General features: G+C 40.9%; 2 protein-coding genes across 4 annotated transcripts in view; both read left to right on the top strand.

Annotated features, from left to right (window-relative positions):
• cdk4 (cyclin dependent kinase 4) overlaps positions 1-21,973 on the top strand; it is a 359,603-nt gene that overhangs the window by 208,624 nt on the left and 129,006 nt on the right. The gene's annotated exons all lie outside the window — the stretch shown is intronic.
• On the top strand, positions 1,662-21,113 carry LOC308173196 (uncharacterized protein). Of its 2 annotated transcripts, none has more exons than XM_080548192.1 (8): positions 1,662-1,752; positions 3,623-3,791; positions 4,138-4,320; positions 5,118-5,264; positions 5,938-6,064; positions 11,036-11,119; positions 19,334-19,452; positions 20,494-21,113. In XM_080548192.1, the coding sequence occupies exons 2-8, from the start codon at positions 3,747-3,749 to the stop codon at positions 20,665-20,667; spliced, it is 879 nt and encodes a 292-aa protein (XP_080404318.1). In that variant the 5' UTR covers positions 1,662-1,752; positions 3,623-3,746; the 3' UTR covers positions 20,668-21,113. The 2 variants fall into 2 exon arrangements, with proteins under 2 accessions (XP_080404318.1, XP_080404317.1); XM_080548191.1 differs by having other exon boundaries at positions 3,623-3,809.

Genomic DNA, 21,973 nt, shown 5'->3' with positions numbered 1-21,973 from the left:
GAATGAATGGTCTTTATTGTCATTGATATAGTACAGGTACCAAACAACGAAATTTGGGAGGGGGGGCTCCCCTGGTGCTAGGAAAAAAAAAAAAAAAAAAAAAAAACTGAAAAGAGCTGGTTTACATAAATAAAGGCTATGTACACTATCCACTATACTATACTATACAAATAAAACACTGTGCTGTACTCTATGCTATGCTATACCTATTCTAACATTTCCTATTCTCTGAACCTTATGTACCCTAGGGTTGTCATATTGCACATAGTGTTATTGCACATTCATTTAAAGTGTCGCAGTTTGCAGGTTTGAAATGTACACAGTTGTGTTTCAGTATTACACTTGATTTCAATCTAGTAGCTGCCATCAATTTGTCTAGATTGTCCAGGGCCTAGAACCTAGGTCTTTGCTGTGTTCAGGGCCTGAATGGCCCTGGGGTAGAAGCTGAGCTTCAGTCTGTTTGTCCTTGCGAACATGGTCCTGAACCGCCTGTTCGAGGGCAGCCGAGCAAAGTGTTCGTACCCAGGGTGGGATGGGTCTCTGGAGATCTTGGAGGCCTTCCTGAGGCAGCGTGTGTTGTACAGCTCTTCCAGAGAGGGGAGGGGGGCGCCGGTGATCTTCTGGGCCGTTCTCACGACTCTCTGTAGCGCATTCCTCTCTGCGGCTGTGCAGCTGGAGAACCAGTTGCAGATGCAGTAGGTGAGGATGCTCTCCACTGCGCAGCGGTAGAAGGTCACCAGCATCTCCTGTCCGATGTGGTCTTTCCTGAGGACTCTCAGGAAGTAGAGCCGCTGTTGTGCCTTCTTGATGATGGCTGCTGTGTTGTTCTTCCAGAACAGGTCATCCTGTATGTGACGACAACACCGTGGTGGGCTGCACCACGAAGAGCCGCTGTTGTGCCTTCTTGATGATGGCTGCTGTGTTGATCTTCCAGGACAGGTCAACCTGTATGTGCACCCCCAGGAATCGGAGGGTTGAGACTCTCTTGAGACTTTTAGAATGGCAATGTAGCTTAGTTTCCCTCCATGTTCTTTCAGCTTTCCTGCAGGATCTTTTTAGGTCACCAACATGTTTGTCCATCCAAGGCTTCACTTTGCTACAAGACCTTTAAAAAAAAAAAAAGTCTTTAGGCCACAGGAGCTACTCTGTCAAAGCATTACACCCAGTTCACTGTTGAAGGCATCATGATCCACCATTTTGTTAATAGAATGATTTAAAGATTTGGATCTATGGAATCTGCTAGCTTGGCAAAACTGCTGCTCTGCTCTAAATAGTATTTGAATTGACACCTTTCCATTCTTCCCATAATAAAAATGAATAAGTAGGCCTTAAAAGAGGTTGTTCAGTTCTGGGTGTTCTGACACTCTTCTCATCAGGGACAAAATGACATGTGTCCCTCATTTTTGTGCATAAATGAAATGGGGAGGGGAGGGGAGGTCTTTTTTATTATCAGTATTTTGAGTTTTGTTTTTTGGGGGTATTTTGACTGTCCTGTCCGTAGACTTCGGATTTTAATTGATCCCAACTAAAATGGAGTAAGCAGAGGCGACTTCACCTTCACCAACATGGCAGTCTGAGTCAGACGTGGTTTAAGCCCCGTACGGTTCCTCTCCAGTCACATGGCAGGGTTCTCCTCGGGGGAGCACATCCGGTGGCGTTTCCTGTGTTTGTAAACTGAAAGACTGAAAGAAGAAATTGGAACTCGGGGCGTCGGTTGATACACACAACAGACGAGGGGGGAAACATTAAAAGGTAAATAACCCAAATGCTCATCTTTTTTTCCGGGTTTTATATTGATATGAAGTATTGTAGTGGACGTTTGATGTTTGTTAAATGGAGTCAAACAGCAGAGAGGGCTGACTGACGCCAAGGCAGCGCAGAGACAACAGGGAGGGGGAGTAACGCCATCATCACTGGGGCTTTTTATCGCGAAAATCTCTCGTTGCTTGTTGCCTTGTCAAAGATACTTACGCAGCCCATCTACGCTCGTTTTCCACATTTATGCAGCGATGAACCCGTCGAAATAGCTGCGGGGGTGTTTACAGATATTTGATTCCGAGATCGATGGTAACTACCCGTAGTTTTATAGCGTTTTATACGCTTTTATGTGCGTCGTTCGGTAAGGCTAACGTAGCTAGCTTAGAAGCTAACAACGCTAAGCTAACAACGCTAAGCTAATGTCGTGTTTTCTGTTCCTGCTCATACGAGACCCGGGGTTGGGGTTAGTTAGACCCATGGTTAGGGTTCGATCTGGGGTTAGAGGTTAGTTAGACCCATGGTTAGGGTCAGTTAGACCCGGGGCAGCGGCCGGTCGTTGATTTCGGAGCTAGCTTAGTCTTATGTTTAGAGGAAATTTGTTAGCGGGGCTAGTAATGTATTTTTTATATTATATAACCTATACTCCCTAGGGGGATTTCTGATGTCGTTGTTATTATTATTTTTTGGTACTTTTTCAATCAAACCTTTTGTTTTGCTCGGGGTCGATCCATCGCCTTGTCATTACGGTATTCTGTCTGCGGGTCGGTGTAATTGCTGTAAATGTGAATGGAACATTGGTAAACACTTAGCTTAGTCGCGCAAAATCGGGTGACAGATGTTCCCGTTGATATATATATATGTTATAATATATATAATAGCTATTGGGGGCCTTCTGGTCAGTAGGGTAATGTGTGGAAAATTACACTGCTGCACGCTTTGCTATGATGTGTGCATTTATATCTTTTTTTGTTTTTGTGAGCGCTTCGTTCCAGGAATTAGTCAGACCCCCTCCCTATTCGCTAGCTAGCAGGGTAACCGTAGGCAACGTTCCGCCTAGCAGCTGTAGGCCCTATTGTCATCTGCTGCTTGGGCTGTAATCTAGCTGGTTTATGCGATGGATGGATGTACCTGATTGGTTTGCATATGAATGATGACTGCTTTCTATAGCCTTAATCCCAGCTGCTGTTTAGCCCTGCAATTAATACGACCATTTTTATTATTGGACTATTTGGTAAACATAGTAGTTTGCTCATCTTGTCGGCCTATTGTACACTATTGTACAACTTACAATCAATACATATGAATACTAAGCATGATTCACATGCTTAGTATTCAAATGTATTGATTGTAAGTCGCTTTGGAATAAGGCGTCTGCTAAATGCCAAAAATGTAAATGTAAATGTACACTATTGTAGCTGGAGTCATGCACTTGGGTGTTGGGTGGGTGTGATGGTGATTATAGTGTGGGGCTCATAGTTTCAAAAAAAGAAAAACTGCCCATGATCAAAACAGTTTAGGGTCATACGTGGGATTTGAAGGAAACAAACAGAATTGAACACCTATCAGTATCAATTTAAAACTTTAGGTTGAAATGTTGACATAAAATGCAAAAACAACAGTGAAAAAATCTTACTTTTTTTTTTGGAACACCTATCAATTTAAAACCTCAGGTTGAAATGTTGACCTATAATGCAAAAACAACAGTGCTTGTTATTGAGTAGTAGGCTTAGCTAATCAGGTTTTGTTGCAGCTGATCAGTGTTTGTTGTAGCCTAACTGCTGCGACTCCTCCAGTGCAGAGTTCAGATATGTTGTTGTGCTTGAATGTATTTTCACGGTTTGTCCACTTGCTCCTCTTCCTCCAGGTTTAGTGCTCGATGAGTGAGGTGGGTGTGGCCTCCCGCCAGACCGACCATCCTGATTGACGGATCCCCGGATGACCTTGTCCCCACCCCCTTCCCCACCCTCACATACACCGTTCCCTCTGCAATGTCACACCTGCCCAGTGGCTCAGTCCGTGACCATATGAAATGGGTTCGTTATCTTCCAGAAGTATGACAAAAATATGGCTTAATACTCATAATCTAGTACATGCATTACATGTTGTCATATGTCATTTAAGGATGTTGTCATAGTCTTGTGTAGTGAAATGTTGTGTAAATGAAAATGTCTTAAGTTCTAATTTGTCATTTGGTTACATAGTTTTCTCTTTTTTTAAATGTAATTGTGACCCATTATGCACTCCTTGTCTTCAACTTAATTTTACCTTTATTACACCTTTACACATTTATTGTGATATTTAATTTGTTATATTCTTTTCAAAGGTTTGATTGAGTTTGCTCTCCGCTTCTCCCTAACCAAACGGTGTTATTGTTTCCAGGCTGGGTTGCTCGGCTGTGAGGCTGTGCTTTCCAGTATGGCTCTGATGCAGGCCAGCTCCATGGCTGGTCCACCCAAGAAGATGATGGCCCCACTTGGCCACGGACCGCCCCACAGGGATGGTCTCGACCGTGGGCCTCAGAGCCACATGATCCTGCCGTCTGGGATGAGCTGTCCACCCCTGGTTAGGAGATACTCGGGGAATGCTGAGGGGGAGGAGGGGGCATTTCATGTATTATTTCCATCTCTTAATTTCCTGTATTATTTCCATCTCTTAATGGAATGTCTTAATAGTGCTTTCATGCTTATGCTCAACACCTACTTGCTCCCTGTATGTAGGTCAGGGACCTCATTAAGCCTACATTGGACTGTTGATATTCCTAAATAATAGTCTTATAATATAATAATTTAAGAAGTAACTACATTATCTTATAGAAAGTGGGCAAATTCAAACTATCTATAGCAAATGTGTATTATTACCTGTTCATTTGACATGTTGGAATCGTATCACAATGGTCTGGATAGCCAATGTTATGCTGATGGCTAGTATCAATGGCTTGTGTAAACAGCAAGTAATTGAAATGGCAGATTTCGACTGATGACCAGGGGAGCCAGATTTCCTGAGTAGCTCCTTTAAGTTTCACACATTAAGAAAACAGATTTTTTTTTTTTTGAGATGGCTTTTAATCGTTTGCTATTAGTGGTAGTGGTGGTCTAGTGGATAGTGAGTTGGACTTGTGATCGGAAGGTTGTGAGTTCAAATCCCGCCTGAAGCCACACCACTACTAGTGTGTCCTTGTGTAAGGCACTTAGCCCTCAGTTACTCCAGGGGGAATGTCCCTGTAATTCGTAATTGTAAGTCGCTTTGGATAAAAGCGTCTGCTAAATGGCTAAATTAATTAATTAAAATTATTAGAAAAGGCTTTTCCATGTTCCCTGACTCACCGCCCCCTCTCTCTCTCTCCTGTCTGTGATCCCCAGCTCATCCGGAAGGAGGGCGACTTCCACGCTCCCCGCCTCCTGGACGAGAAGGAGATGAGGGCCAACGAGGAGATGCAGATGAAAAAGAAGAACAGGAAGTCAGGAACGCCCTGTAAAGTCAGAGAGCAGGAGGGGAGGGGAGGGAAGGTCAGTGTCTGAGAATTCAAAAGAAACATTGCCTCTTTGTTGGATAGATACAGTGTTGTAAAATATGAGAAAATGTGTGCATTCCAAATGTGGGTGGATGTGGTTTTTTGTTTTTTATTTATTTTTTGTTTTCAAAGGAAGACTGACTTTTTTTGTCACTGGGCTGAGTTGGTGCCTTTGAGTGTGCACATATTTTGTTTGTGTGGGGGTGGGGGGAGGAGTGGTGCAGAGGAGATGTGGAGGGGGTGGGGTTCTCTGGAGAGGAAAGAGGGGGGAGGGGAGGGGAACACAATAACTGTTATTGTGTGTGAGAGGGGAGCAGTAGCATGGGGGGTGGGAGGGGGTTAACCCTTCTGGAGGATCGGTGTACTTGGCCAAAATGGTTGAAAAAATGATTTGAGATTCAATCCACTTTCTTAACTAGGTTTTGCATGATGATTTTTTTACATTTATTTATTTATTTATTGAACTCTGATATTTCTCAGGCTGATTTAAATGTTATTTGCACAAATATAATTTTACACAAAATGTTTACGAGTGCATGTTTATGTAGATGTGGTGTCATGTCCTATATATGTTTTTTTGAGTTTTATTATGTTTTTTTGCCTATGTGCTTTAGGCCCAATTGTCATGTAATGCTTAGCCTCCCTCTATCCTCTCCTATCCTGCCCAGGTGGTGGTGGTTGATGAGAATGGTAACTGTCCTGTATCCAAAGTACAGAAAAACTTCATCTGTGATCACTGTTACGGAGCATTTAGGAGCGGATACCACCTGAAGAGACACATCCTCATCCATACAGGTATATGTACAAACCACAACAACCTGGTATTTTTAGGTTCTCCATGAGCAGTTAGGGAACATTTGCAATACCTAATACAGTAAGCAAATGTGTTAGCTAGAGACCATCAAACACCAGTTTGAATTAAGCTTATCTCTTAAGGGGTGTGCATCAATTTTAAGTTTTTTGAACTGTCCTCCTTAAGAGCTTGTCTGGTGTCAGCTTTTGCTTCAGTTTTTGGTGTTTTCTGTGGGGACCTTTTCACTAAAACTGGTGCTCTTCGGTTTAGGGGAGAAGCCGTATGCTTGTGCCATATGTGACATGAGGTTTATACAGCGTTACCACCTGGAGCGACACAGCCTCATTCACACGGGTATGCGTCCTCTCACCGTACCCATCTCACTAAAACGGGCTAACACCTTTGGTGCTCGACTTGAACTCCAGTATAAAAGATTATTGCTCTATATAGAAAAACTTCATCTGTGATGAATGAATATATATATTTATATATATTCAAAATCATTTTCTTTCTTTTTTTTCTTCTTGTTTTGTTTTTTTTTTACACACTGAATCAACTAGATTAACATCTAGTTTTCCTGGCTTGTTTTGTTATTGGACAATCATTTCCAACAAAGCTAGAAATTCCATTCACTTAAAACCTTGTGAAGGATGCGGGTTATCGTAGGCACAAAATGGGTCCCCCAACACCAGTCAAAGTACAAACGATATTGGTCTACTTGTGAATGTTGCACTAAATAGATGGTAATAGATTGCCATAGGAAGCTGCATATGGCTCACAGCATTAGGACAATATGGCCGTTCCCTGGAGTGCCGTTTGAGATTGTGAGGAGAAATTACTGCATGGACATCAAGGGACTTGTGTTAAGGCTTGGATTGGAGAATATAGTCATTTCTAGGCTTGAATTGGAGTCATTAATGTCAAATTATCTTTGTTAATCATTGTTTTTTTTCTATTAGAAAATTGGTAAGTAAATGATTTGGCCTGTGTTTGCTTGTCAAAAGTAGTGACCTGTAGCCTCTCCTGAGGGAAAACACTGCCCATGTCTGCACCTTTTGCTGAGATGAAAACATTCCCATTTAGTCTCTAGTTGTCTTGTACTATGAATATTCATATTGAAGTCCATATTTATTCATATTGAAGCCCATATTTATTCATATTGAAGCCCATATTTATGTGTCCATCAGCGGGCAGTTGCTCTTTTATCTAAGGCAACACGTTTGCATTCCCCCCTAGTAAATGTAACCAATAAACAACATACTCAAATCTGCTTTGTAAAATGTAAACTTTAAAATGGCGGTTTTCCCGCAGACTTCCTAGCTAATGCTCTTGTGCTCTGTGTGTGTAGGAGTGAAGCCGTACGCTTGTTCCATGTGTGACATGAGGTTTTTCCAGCGTTACCACCTGGAGAGACACAGCCTCACTCATACGGGTATGAGTCCTTTTTCCGTACCCATCTCACATAAAACAAGCCTACCATGTTATTGTCTTTGTGTAGCCCCTCGTAGAGAAATGTTGTTGAGTGTAACATTGATGATTTCCGTGACAGAAAAAAATGCTGTCATTCATCTAGAAAACCCTGTAGGCTAGTTGGTTTGACAGATGAAGAGCATGATGTGTTTTTGTTTTTGTTTTTATAAATCATACAGGCCTATATGCAATAATGCCACCTAAAATGTTTGAAGTTATCAGACTTCTCTAAGGCACAGCTCAGTGTTTTGCCTATAGAGGGAGTCCCTTGATGTCCAAACCTAGCGTTCTCTGTGTGTCGGTTTGTTGTCACGGTGGCTACAGGTACGGATTCGTATTCCGATATAGTCTAGCAATGTCCGGTAGTTACAATATTACTGCCTCCTTATTCTACCAATCTTCATTAGCTACTTTTTTGGTTAGCCGGTGTGGACTCAAGTAGTTCAAGTACCGTTAGACCAGGTTAGCATAGGATAGACACCTATTCTACAGTGTTTTTCCACTCTTTGTTTATGTTTAAGGTTAGGGTTGAGATTGGGGTAAGGGTTAAAGTTTGGGATGAGATTAGGGATGGGGTTAAGGTTAGGGGTGAGATTAGGGTACGGGTTCAATTTAAGGGTGAGATTAGGGTAAGGGTTAAAATTAGGGGTGAGTTAGGGGTGAGATTAGGGTATGGGTTAAATTTAAGGGTGAGATTAGGGTAAGGGTTAAATTTAAGGGTGAGATTAGGGTAAGGGTTAAAATTAGGGGTGAGTTAGGAGTGAGATTAGGGTATGGGTTAAATTTAAAGGTGAGATTAGGGTACGGGTTAAAATTAGGAGTGAGTTAGGAGTGAGATTAGGGTTATGGTTAGGAGTGAGATTAGGTTATGGGGTGAGATTAGGGTTACGGTTAGGAGTGAGATTAGGGTATGGGGTGAGATTAGGGTTACGGTTAGGAGTGAGATTAGGATTAAGGATTAAGGTTAGCATTACAGATCAAACCGGACTTGCAGAATTTTTTGAGAACTCGGATATGCATTCCGTACTCGTAGCCACGACCGTTGAATGATAGTTTATGATGGGTTGATGTTGTGTCGTTCAGATGAATCCAGATTGATCTTAAGTTAAATGTCGGTATTAGTCCGTAGCTAAGCCAGCGATTTTGGGGGAATTGTTGTGTTCCACCTATTTTCAGTGGGAGCTCTCTAGCTAATACATTGATGCTCTGTGTGTGTAGGGGTGAAGCCGTACGCTTGCTCCATGTGTGACATGAGGTTCTTCCAGCGCTACCACCTGGCCAGGCACAGCCTCACTCATACGGGTATGCGTCTGCTCATCATAGCCCTCAATAGAACTGTATGCTAGCGGAACCTTAGGACAACCTGAGCTACAGAACAAAAGTTCTCTCAGCACCGTTTATGATTACATGAATTTTACACACACACACGGGCCCAACATGGCCATGTATGGATCCCATTTATATATATATATGTCTATATATATGTTTGTGTATTTCTATCATAAGAAATGGGTCTTCAGACCAATGTGTGAAATACCTTCAGATTAGCCCGCAAGGTCCTTGATATCAAGTGTAAATGACAACTTGTGGTGGGTTGTGCTAAACCAAGATGGCGGTAGTGGCTAGCTAATATCATGCTGATGTGTGTGTGCAGGGGTGAAGCCGTACGCTTGCTCCATGTGCGACATGAGGTTTTTCCAGCGCTACCACCTGGCGAGACACAGCCTCACTCACACGGGTATGGGCCTGCTCTCCATACCCTTTCTTAACAATGGGCCACATACACTGGGTATTGAAGGCTGGTCAAGACTTAGCGGCGGTTTCCTTATGTTTTAGAATGACAGTAAAAATGCACCCGCAGAGTTTGGCTTGCTTAACAACTTGGAAGCGCACAAACACTCACAAAGTATTGCATGTAAGATATGCAACACATTTTTATTTGTTTTTCTTTACCCCCGCCAACAATTGTAGCTGTGTAGAACTGTCAGTGGGCTTATCTTTTGCTCTGCTTTGGTGACGCCTCAGATTTGTCTTGATTGTTGCCACTGTTCTGGCATGTCTGGTTTTATTAGCCTGGATTAACTGGATGAGTGTGGACTTTATTAGCCTGGATGATTGTACAAAGGAGCTCTGAGTGTACTTCCAGTTTTAAATGGAGTTAGTTAGAGCCCTGCTCTATGCAGGCTGATTCTAAAGTTGGTGCTCTGTGTGTGTGTAGGGGTGAAGCCATACGCTTGCTCCATGTGTGACATGCGGTTTTTCCAGCGCTACCACCTGGCAAGACACAGCCTGACTCATACGGGTAATGCGTCCACTCACTGTTACCCCTCTACTCATGTACAAAAGACATTACCATGACTCTTCTATACCCTAATCCAGGTTTAACAAGGGAGGGTATTGGTGAGAATAATCCTATAGAAACATGTACCTTGATCCTCAATTTGAGTGAGTTGTTGACGATGATTTTTTGAAGCAATTACAGATTGCGGACACCAGGAAGCTCTTTAGAGGAACAGCTGTTTTTTTTCTTGAATAATGCTTTGGTGACATTGTGGAAAAAGTTAAATCAACTGCTAATACTTTGACATCTCATTGATGTTTCTTGAAGGGACTAATTGGTTACTGAATTTTTCTAAAAATGCAGAAAGGCCATGTTTTATTACATGTTACAAACCCTGTTAAACATGCATGTTGTTGTTGAAACAAGTAGCAGCCTACATAGATCAATTTACAGCATGTATATATATATATGTGATGTGTATAGGCTACAGTTTATGGAAACATATTCTAAAGTGTGGTACCTCTGTGCATTTAGGAGTGAAGCCGTACGCTTGCTCCATGTGTGACATGAGGTTCTTCCAGCGTTACCACCTGGCCAGACACAGCCTCACTCATACGGGTATGCGATCACTAATTGTCCCCCCCCCCCCCACCACCACTGAAAATGTCCCTCATTACAGATATGTCAGAGCTACTGGTGCAACAGTACAGAGTCATAGATGAATGTGTTAAGGCCACAATAGCTCTGTTTTGTATTGTGAAATGATTTAACAACGTCCATTGCTTGATGCTAACTTCATAGCAGTGAATTAGACATAAGACTCTCCCCTTCCTCGATCACAAAGTGAATGGAACTGAATGCTTTGTTGGAAACTGCTGTCCACTTTAATGGGAAAAATATTCTATTCAAATATTTGGGAATGTGATTATGAATGTAATCGTTTACTGTTTCTTTAACAATGCACTCAAATTGTAGCGAGCGGACATTACTTCCCGAGGTTTTTAAGAAAACATTACAAAAACTGTAGAAAATGCTTCACTTCCTTATTTATATAATCCTAATTATTTCATGATATTTTCCCTCTAAATTATTTATTTATACCGTTTTAGCATAGCAGTTAAGAAGGAAAGAATGTAAATGTATACACTAAGGTTTTAACAAATGCATATTTTTAAACTGAGGCAGAAACGATATTTGATACTTGTTTGCTCTGTGTGTTTAGGAGTGAAGCCGTATGCTTGTTCCATGTGTGACATGAGGTTTATACAGCGTTACCAACTGGAGAGACACAGTCTCACTCATACGGGTATGTGTCATCTCTTTGAAGTCTTCTCTTTTAATCAGGCCATGCATGAGCCCCAGTGCATTGATTGAAAACAAATTTGATTGGCTGCATCAAACTCGAGTTTGTATTGTTAAAGAAATGTATTTGAGTAAGCTGACTACATTTAGCATTCCTGATATTTTTTTCTGAGAGTTAAGATGTTGAATTGAAAACACAGTATTCTGATTACATTGTCTCATCCAGACCTCCCAGCATGGCACAGCATTAGGAAACAGCCATTATTTTTTCCCGAAAACAAAGCTTAACGATGTCTGAAACGTATTTAATCAAATCCATATCTGACTTGCATATTTTCACCCCATACTTGATTTGAGCTTGAGGTCTGGCTGAGAACCTCAAAAATGTAAATGAGCTATAGCATTCTTACCAAATTTATCCCATGGAAATCACGTTAGAATAGATTTGATTTCATCAGGAGAACCAGACTTGCTGCAGAGGTCTGAGACGTCACAATAGCATGACAGAATCACACAATTGTGTCACTGGTGTGTGTGTTTTATGCTAAGATGTACGTATACCAACTGCCTAAAATTATGAAGTATGAACACCATGACTTGAAGCCATGTACCCACCAGCGTTATTACCCCAAAATTCAAATCTGACCTACATCCATCCTGACTCCAATCTATTCTGACTCAATTTGTCCTCCAGTGCCTTCAGAAAGTATTCAGACCCATTCACTTTTTCCCACATTTTGTTGTGTTATAGACCAGCACAACTCCCACCCTCTGTGGTTAATAACCAATTAATTTAGACATAGACATTAGGCCTATACCCGAACCTTCTATTGTCAGATTGAAATTGATTTGAGAGTGAGGCATAATAATGATCTATTGCTACTTTGCGTTTAGGTGTGAAACCGTACGGTTGCACCATGTGTGACAAGAGGTTTTTTCAGCGCCAGCACCTGGCAAGACACAGCCTCACTCATATGGGTATGGGTCCGTTCACCTTACCCCTGTCATTAAGACCAAGCTACACCACAACTCTAGTATGCAGGGTTTGACAGCATTCATAAACCAGTCATCACACACACACAAAGAAATATATTAAGGCTAGCTGTAAATATATGGTTTGTGATATGTTGTCAATATTGATATTCAACCAGAAGACGTAGGATTTACAACAAGTGACAGCAGCTTGTGATGTGTTGTAGTTGTGGACTAAAGCATTGGTCAGTCATCAGTGGTCAATAACCAATTATGCATAGGCTTTTTCCATTAGCCCAAAATACATAGGCTTTTTCTTACATTAGAAGATTTAAATTGATAAAGGGTGAGCATAATAATGATGTCTTGCTATTTTGCGTTTAGGTGTGAAACCTTACGCTTGCACCATGTGTGACAAGAGGTTTTTTCAGCGCTACCACCTGGCAAGACACAGCGTCACTCATATGGGTATGGGTCCGTTCACCTTACCCCTGTCATTAAGACCAGGCTATGCCAGAACCCTAGTATACAGGGTTTGACAGGGTTTATACATCAGTCATGCAGAAATAATTATCTAAAATCGATTAAATTAAAATAATTTGCCATCAACCCACACAATACCCCAGAATGACAAAAGGAAAGCAAGTTTTTTTTAAAGTTCAGTAAATGTATTAAAATGTAAATACAGAAATACCTCATGTACATAAGTATTCAGACCCTTTGCTATGACAATCTTACAATGAGCTAAAATGCAAAAATGTCACTAACAAATCACTCAAAGTTGAATTGAATTGAGTCGAGTCTATCTTAATGCAAGAATAATAATTCATTTAATTTTGGAATTAATATCTTTGTTGTTATAGGGTCTATAACGCGAAATATATATCTATAACAAAATATATTAAAAAATTGAAGGGGTCTGAATACTTTCTGAAGGCACTGTAAGCATAGATTTATTAGCTGAAACATTTGGCCTGATAGATACATTGTAACCATGCTCACATGTGGGATTGAAACAAAATTTGAGCATAGAGACGGGCTATTACTTATCTAGTTCCATTATCTAGCATTACTACAAGCCTGGTAATGAAACTACGAAATAAAGTTTGATTGACCCTTAAAAGTTAATTGCCCAATGTAGCTGACTGTGATTGGGTAGTGAAATCTAGTGTCCCCCCCCCAATTGGGTTAGTAGATTGCGCCATTTTGACCAAACCCCAAATCATTTCTGCGAAATACTAATGACTGGTGAATAAGACCACAACTTTACTAAGCTTATTAGCTTATTGTAAAGTGAAACTAGATCATTTTTGGCAGTTGAACTTTTCCATACTAAAGTTGGTGCTCTGTGTGTGTAGGGGTGAAGCCGTACGCTTGCACCATGTGTGACAAGAGATTCTTCCAGCGTTACCACCTGGCAAGACACAGCCTCACTCATATGGGTATGGGTCCGTTCACCGTACCCGCCGTTAACACCCGGCTACACCAGAACCCTATGTTTTGGCATGAGTTTTTTCAATCAATCATGCACAAAGTAATGTTTAGGCTAGATACAAATCTATTGTTTGCCAGGGCTAATGTTATATTACCACCAGATGACATCATCAGCTCATGTGATGTGTTGCGGTTGTGGACTAAAGCATTGAAAAAACAAAAAACACAATGAAAACCATTTTCTTATCTGGGGGGTGGGGGGGGGGGATAAGATATCTTATTCAATGTGACTCCCCTGTAAGTAATTGCATGGATTGACATTGGTTATTAACCACCAATCGATTTAGCATAGCATATGATACATGTATGCCTAAACGTATTATTATTATTATTGGAAACAACTGAGGCACAAAAATAACGTATTAATGCTCTGCATTTAGGTGTGAAACCTTACGCATGCACCATGTGTGACATGCGGTTTGTTCAGCGCAACCACCTGGCGAGACACAGCCTGACTCACACGGGTATGCGCCCTCCTCCCGTCCCCATTGCACACGGCAGTCAGCGAGGGATGTTAGCGCCAGTTAGCTTCCCACAGACATACGGTACATTCCAAGAGACGTAAAACATCACATAAGTAGCAGTGATTCATATGTATAACTACGTATTTGTGATCATAAATGACTTTCTTTTTGTTCATTCACAGTATACAAAGTTTATTTAATTTGTTCGCCTAATCCTTCAAATTTGACACTTGCAATGTTAATATTGGAGTGTAGTATCAGTGAATCATACGTGTCGTCTAGCTTCAAAGATGAGAATATCCATTATGACAACAGTGTTAACGTCATCAGCTCAGCAATGTGTTGTGGTCGTAGACTAAAGCGTTGAAAACACGTTTGTTCTTAGATCGATACAAAAAACATCAGTCTAAATGTCCTGTTAGTTGTTCATGAATTGGCATCTGTGGTTAATAACCAATTAATTTAGCATAGACATTAGGCCTATACCTAAACCTTCTATTGTAAGATTGAAATTGATTTGAGAGTGAGACATAATAATGATCTATTGCTACTTTGCGTTTAGGTGTGAAACCGTACGGTTGCACCATGTGTGACAAGAGGTTTTTTCAGCGCCAGCACCTGGCAAGACACAGCCTCACTCATATGGGTATGGGTCCGTTCACCTTACCCCTGTCATTAAGACCAAGCTACACCACAACTCTAGTATACAGGGTTTGACAGCATTCATAAACCAGTCATCACACACACAAAGAAATATATTAAGGCTAGCTGTAAATATATAGTTTGTGATGCATTGTCAGTATTGATATTCAACGAGTAGATAAGTAGGATTTCCAACAAGTAACATCAGCTTGTGATGTGTTGTAGTTGTGGACTAAGGCATTGGTGAATGTATTAAAAGCTACTCAATTGGGGGAAAACCTCAAATTATGATAATTTCAGTCTGAATCACCTGTAAACTGTTTATGAATTGGCATCAGTGGTCAATAACCAATTAATTTTGCATAGGCCTATTCTTACATTAGAAGATTTAAATTGATAGAGAGTGAGCATAATAATGATGTCTTGCTACTTTGCGTTTAGGTGTGAAACCTTACGCTTGCACCATGTGTGACAAGAGGTTTTTTCAGCGCTACCACCTGGCAAGACACAGCCTCACTCATATGGGTATGGGTCCGTTCACCTTACCCCTGTCATTAAGACCAGGCTATGCCAGAACCCTAGTATACAGGGTTTGACAGGGTTTATACATCAGTCATGCAGAAATAAATATATTAACGCTAGCTGAAAATATAGTTTACCATATATTATCAGGATTGATATCCAACTAGTAGGCAAGTTAGATTTCCAACAAGTGACATTATCAGCTCATGTTATGTGTTGTGGTTGTGGACCAAAGCATTGATAGACTTTTTAAAAAGTATCTTAATTGGCAAAAAACCTCGACTCACATTATTCAGTCTGAATCCCCTGTAAATTGTTTTTTGAATTGGTATCAGTGGTTAATAACCAATTCATTAGGCCTATATTTGAAGCAAGATTTTACTGAAGAATATATCTTTTTTTTATATTTCTCGTCAGCCCACCATTAATATGGCCCAAAAATATAAATATTTTGTGCAACAGAACTTAAGAGCTCCTAAAAGCATGCTTAGATCTACTTCCTGCACCAGTCTCATAGTGGTCCTGAGACTAAGCTGAGCTTGCTATTAGGATATACTAGGAGGTTTGGATGCAGAAAGGTATGATATTTTGGGACCATATTGAAAGTGCGCTGACAAGATATATTAAAAAAATAACTTTTGAGTAAAATTCTGCTTTAACTTACTGTAAGATGAAAATTGATGGAAAATGAGGCATAATAATGATCTATTGCTATTTTGCGTTTAGGTGTGAAACCTTACGCTTGCACCATGTGTGACAAGAGGTTTTTTCAGCGCTACCACCTGGCAAGACACAGCGTCACTCATATGGGTATGGGTCCGTTCACCTTACCCCTGTCATTAAGACCAAGCTACACCACAACTCTAAACTCTAAAGATTTATAAACCAGTCATCATACACATACACATGTTAAGGCATGAAAATATATGTTCTGCAAAATATATTCAGGTATGATATCCAACGAGTAGTAGGCAAGTAGGATTTCCACCAAGTGACATCATCAGCTCGTGATGTGGTATAGTTGTGGACTAAAGCATTGATAAATACATTACAAAACGTATCTTTATTGGTGAAAAACCTCCAATCTGGATTATTTTAATCTGAATCCCCCTGTAAATTGTTTACAAATTGGCATCAGTGGTTCATAACCTACAAATTGGCATCAGTGGTTCATAGCTTATTACTTTAGCATAGACATTAAGCCTAAACCATATTTTTGGAAGTTTTAAATTGATAGAGAGTGAGCATAATAATGATGTCTTGCTATTTTGCGTTTAGGTGTGAAACCTTACGCTTGCACCATGTGTGACAAGAGGTTTTTTCAGCGCTACCACCTGGCAAGACACAGCGTCACTCATATGGGTATGGGTCCGTTCACCTTACCCCTGTCATTAAGACCAGGCTATGCCAGAACCCTAGTATACAGGGTTTTATAAACAGACAGGATTTATAAACCAGTCATGCAACAAAAAAAAAGAGAAAACAAATTGTATTAAGGCTAGAGGAAAATATGGCTTACAACATATTGTCAGAATTGGATTTCCACCAGGTGATATCATCAGCTCATATGATGTGTTGTGGTTGTGGACTTAAAGCATTGATGAACACATTTCAAAAACGTTCCTAATTGGCGAAAGACCTGATTCAGATACTTCAGTCTAAATCTTGTGTCTGTTGTTTAGGAATTAATTGGCATCACTGGTTAATAACCAATCCATTAAGAGTAGGCATTAGGCTTATGTCTATACTTTATATTGGAAGTTTGAAGTTGATGGAGTGTGTGGCACAGTAATGATATATTGCTGCTCTGTATTTAGGTGTCAGACCTTACGCTTGCACCATGTGTGACAAGAGGTTTTTCCAGCGTTACCACCTGGCAAGACACAGCCTCACTCATATGGGTATGGGTCCGTTCACCTTACCCCTGTCAGTAAGGCCAAGCTACACCCCAACCTTGGTAAACAGGGTTGACAGGATTTATAAACCAGTCAGGATTGATATCCAACTAGTAGGCAAGTAGGATCATCAGCTCATGTGATGTGTTGTGGTTGTTGTGGACCAAAGCATTGATATACACATTTCAAAACGTATCTTAATTGGGGGGAAAACATCAAATTCTGATTATTCACTTTGAATCCCCTGTAAACTATTGCATGAATTGACATCAGTGGTTAATAACCCATCAATTATGCGTATGTGTGTTTGTGTATATACTTAAACAATATTTTTTAAAGACTTAAATTGATGGATCGTGTGGCACACAAATAATATGTTGATGCTCTGTGCGTTTAGGGGTGAAACCTTACGCTTGCACCATGTGTGACATGAGGTTTGTGCAGCGCTACCACCTGTCGAGACACAGCCTGACTCATACGGGTATGGGTCCGTTCACCGTACCCAACGCACCCAGTCAGAGAATAAGTTGAGTTTAGGTTTTCCACAGACAATAAGTCAATAAAGGACATATTAGTCATTTTTAAATGTCAGTTTCGGGTCTTGCTGCAGCAGTAATGCTTGAGGATTGTGTGCATTAAGCATTAACATTTGTCATGATTAGCATTCGGTTTCTTTTGGGGGGGGGGGGGTTGTATCTCAGAAGTGCCTTGGATAAGACCATTTATTTAGTATTGCATCAGGCCTCTCCTTTATGTGTATAATGAGATTTAAAGTAATAGTTTGATGCTTATTTCTAAGCTGTTGGTGAAAATAGTATAGTAATATTATAATATATAAATACATCATTGGGAGCTGGAGATAATATGTTTTGAAGAGCCAAACATACTTTAAGGCTAAAAAGCAAAGTCATTTTTAGTGGCAAGCAACAATGTCTGGTTGCTGTCATGTCTGACACTTTTATTTGAATCTTTATTGAAGTTGCTTTGTGGAATAACTGTAATGGAAATGCAGCAGTGAAAGATGTATATGCTAGATTTTGCTAAGCAGTAGTGTCATATTTTAGTCTGAGGTCAAATGTTGTTGTGAAAATCACGTCTATCAGTTGTAAGTAGCCAGTGCTGTGGATGTCGATTTTATTGTTACAAATACGTTAGTTTTGCAGCTGTTGAATCGTTGTTTTGCCTTTGGAATTAGTACCGTACAAATGGTCACTATGTGTGATATATGGCTTACTAGCTGTTATTTATAGATGTGGGATGACAGTTATTAGATCCTCTTTCTTTACACGCGCGCACACACACACAGGCCTACAACTTTCTGCGTTAGATTTGATACAGTAATCATATTCAGTGCTTAGTAAACATTGGTATGCGTCGACTAGCCTTAATGTGCCACTCATCTTATCTAGAACAGTAATTAGTTAATTAACGTTCCTCCAAATAGTGTTAATTAGAAAGTAAAGCTGTTACAAACGCCCGCTGATCCTTTTAATAACTCATCACTTCCACATTGTTTATTCATAAGGCACATATATTGTAAATTGTCACATCATTATGGTAGCAAGCATTACTCTGTAGTTATTATACTGCTAGACTTGAGATCTTAAGTTGTGTATGTGTTATACTCTTTGGAGAAAGAGAGCTAATATATTGCTCTGTGTGCATAGGGGTGAAGCCGTACGCTTGTTCCATGTGTGACATGAGATTTATTCAGCGTAATCACCTGGAGAGACACAGCCTCAGTCATACGGGTATGCGTCCATTTACCGTACCCTATCACTAAGAAAGGCTTTTATTATGAAAACAAATAAGACCAGACTACAACAAACTCGAGTTTGGATTGTCAAGTCATTTGATGGGATTGTTGAACCAGCCTCAAAATGTCAAGTTAAACTTTACAGGGGCATCGTGTTGAGTAGATCAATCTGAGATTCCACTCTGATCTACACATAATGAGTTGATGACAAAACATCTAAAAAAATGTTACTGAAAGTAGTGTAGTTTTTTTGGTTTGTCTTTAAAAAAAACAATAATTCTTATCCTCTTCATTTGTTGTCATTAGAACAAAAGAGACATATAGTTTCCCATCACTTTGTAACAAACATTGTTGTTAGTAGATGCATAAATATAACCTGTAGATTCTAACCTAGTAAGACTAAATAATATACAGTTTGTTGTGGTTTGGCTCTGTGGATTTGATGTGATGATTTTGTGTTTGTGTCCTTTTAGGGGAAAAGCCGTTTGCTTGTGACATGTGTGATATGAGGTTTATCCAGCGGTACCACCTGGAGAGACACAAGCGTGTCCATAGCGGAGAGAAGCCTTACCAGTGTGAGCGTTGCCAGCAGGTAAGACCACATGCACATAGACGCAGCCATGCACATGCCCTACCATGTCACAAAGAATCCACGTCATTGTTGGCAGTGCCAGCATGAAAGCAAACGTGCGCCGAGGCATGTATACGCACGCTGACATGCGTCGGATGCAAATTAAACATGCAAACTCACTCATTTCCTTTAAAACTCCCTTTTTGAAATGATATATGTAGTTTCAGTTACAAGCATAGTGACAAATACAAGCCATATCCAAAATAGCTAGCTCACGGGTCGGGTACTTTGTTGACCAAAAAAGTATAGGATAACCATAACAGTCTTTAAACGAGCGGACATTGGCTTCCTGTTATAAAGAGCCGTCACACTGGAAGAGATGCCGACATAAGTACATGGAAATTGCCTAAAGTGTGCTTTGGTGCAGTACACGACCAGTGTTAGGACCCAGCCGACATAAAACAGCTGGAGATGCTGGAGATGCCTGTTCAGCTCGCTGTTTGTGGGCGGCTTAAGATGGTAGCCTAGCAACAAGAACCATGTCTTTTTCCAGTCCTCTTTGAAGGCTACTGTTTTCAGGTACCCCAAGTGGCGTGCCTTGCTTCTTTTTTTAGCTTGGTGGACACGGCCCCTAAAGCAGCAAAACGATTGTTCATATTCATTCATTTATACGACTGGTATTAAGTATATCTATTTGAAAATGAACCTGAAGCGCGTCGAACAGTCGATTGTTATTCAGTTACTGTGCCGGCCCTAGTGCCCACGCTTTGAGTGGATTCATCGTATTGGGCACTTACTCCTACCCTTAGAGTCGGTGTATTTAAGTGTATGATGGGTAAGGGTGCTTGGTGGCGTAACACGCTAAGCGTCGCCCACGTAACAGCAGGGTTTTCCCGGTTCGATTCCGTCCGTGGACATATCCTGCATGTCATCCCTTCTCTCTCTCTTTCACCCATCCTTCCTGTCAAATCTCTACCGTCTCTATCGCAATAAAAAATACGAGTGGGACTGCCCCACTCTGAAAAAACAAACCAAAACCCGTCTTCTCTGTGTGTGTCCCAGAACTTCTCACGGACAGACCGTCTGCTGCGTCACCGGCGGCTGTGCCAAGGCCGCGGTGTGGCCAAGGTGGAGAACCAGCCGTGCTGCGACCCCCGCCCGTACTCACAGGAGCCCCCGCCCGCCCCCCCCACCTGGAGCCCCCTGCACCCGCCTCCTGGTCGGCTGGCTGTCTGACATTCCCTGTACACCCCCTTCCTCCTTCCCACCCCTGTCCCCTGCCTCCCCACCCCACCCCACCCCACCCCACACACCCAACCATCACCTCCCCGGAGAGACAGGACAGGCCACGGGGGTCTCAGTCACCCGGCCCTGCGCTCAGTGGCGCCACACTATGGCACAGACTGATGCTGCAGCTCCAGTCCTGAGGTTACTATGACAGAGGGACAGATGTTATATTTTGTTTTGTTTTTGTTTTGTCTTTTTTTTTTTTTTTTGAACGAGAGTTTCCTGCAGTAGACGTCTATTTTGTACTTAATCTATTCGATTTTTTGTTTGTTTTTTGGCTATAAGTTTCATTTTCTGTTATTATTTAGATTTATTGTTTGTGCTTTTGGTGGTACTCTGGGGAGGGGAGGGAGGAGGGGGGGTGTACTGTTTGTCATAACACCTTGGCAATGATGAAGGGGATATATACATGAATATATAACAATATAACATACAATTGAGGACTTCTGTGGAAAATGTAGAAATGATAGTTGTTTGTTAAAGAAAAAAAAATACATTTGGCAGACAGACAATGGTGACAAGGTGTCAGAACTGTAAAACAAGAACAAGGGGTTTTAATAGTCAGTGATTTTTAAGACGACAGTCCAGAGTGAGGAAGTGTAAACAGAGGTCACAAGGTGAAGGGTCAGGTCACAGGACGGTGTCTACCATGGTGTGCTGTACCATGTTCTGTTAGTTGTTGTCTGGTAGTGGTGTGGTGCTGATGACTCAGGAAATGGCACAGGATGACAGTTAGTAGAAAAGTCCCGATTCACTTCTTTACAAGAACTATTACAATCTTAACGGTGTATGTACAGAGATGTTTGTGAGCAAGGTCGCGAGCTTATCTCTTTACACTTTGTATACAGATCTATCTTGGAAAAGGCACACGATGGCAGCTTCAGCGAGTCCCATAACTCTGTATGTACAGGTCCTCACAGAGGACAGCAGGAGGTATACAAAATCTTGTGGCCTTAGAGCGTTTTTTTTTCCCTGTCTTTAATTTCTTTTTTTTTCTTTTTTTGCCTTTTTATTTTCTGAGTTAATGGTTTTAAGTATTATTATTATTGTTATTATTGTTATGATTATTATCATCAGATTTTAGAAGGACGAGCCACTGCCTTTTACAAGTGGGGTATGTTTCTCCAAAGCTCTCACCCTTTGAACACTGCTCACTGCAATGGTATAGGCTAAAGAATATCCCCCCCCCCCTTATGTTCTTTGAAATAATTGATATCTTCTGTTATTGATCATGAGAACCCATCAATTATTCATT

Source organism: Nansenia antarctica (genome assembly GCF_963989245.1).
Source record: "Nansenia antarctica genome assembly, chromosome: 18".
In the NCBI taxonomy this organism is placed as follows: domain Eukaryota; kingdom Metazoa; phylum Chordata; class Actinopteri; order Argentiniformes; family Microstomatidae; genus Nansenia; species Nansenia antarctica.
This window is presented reverse-complemented; position numbering and strand designations above follow the sequence as displayed.

Bases quoted from the DNA above. Each gene is read 5' to 3' on its own strand.
- LOC308173196 (XM_080548191.1), top strand. From the start codon at position 3,747: ATGTCACACCTGCCCAGTGGCTCAGTCCGTGACCATATGAAATGGGTT. The intron at 4,321-5,117 runs GTTAGGAGATAC...TGTGATCCCCAG, and splicing joins GGATGAGCTGTCCACCCCTG to CTCATCCGGAAGGAGGGCGA. The intron at 19,453-20,493 runs GTAAGACCACAT...TGTGTGTCCCAG, and splicing joins AGTGTGAGCGTTGCCAGCAG to AACTTCTCACGGACAGACCG.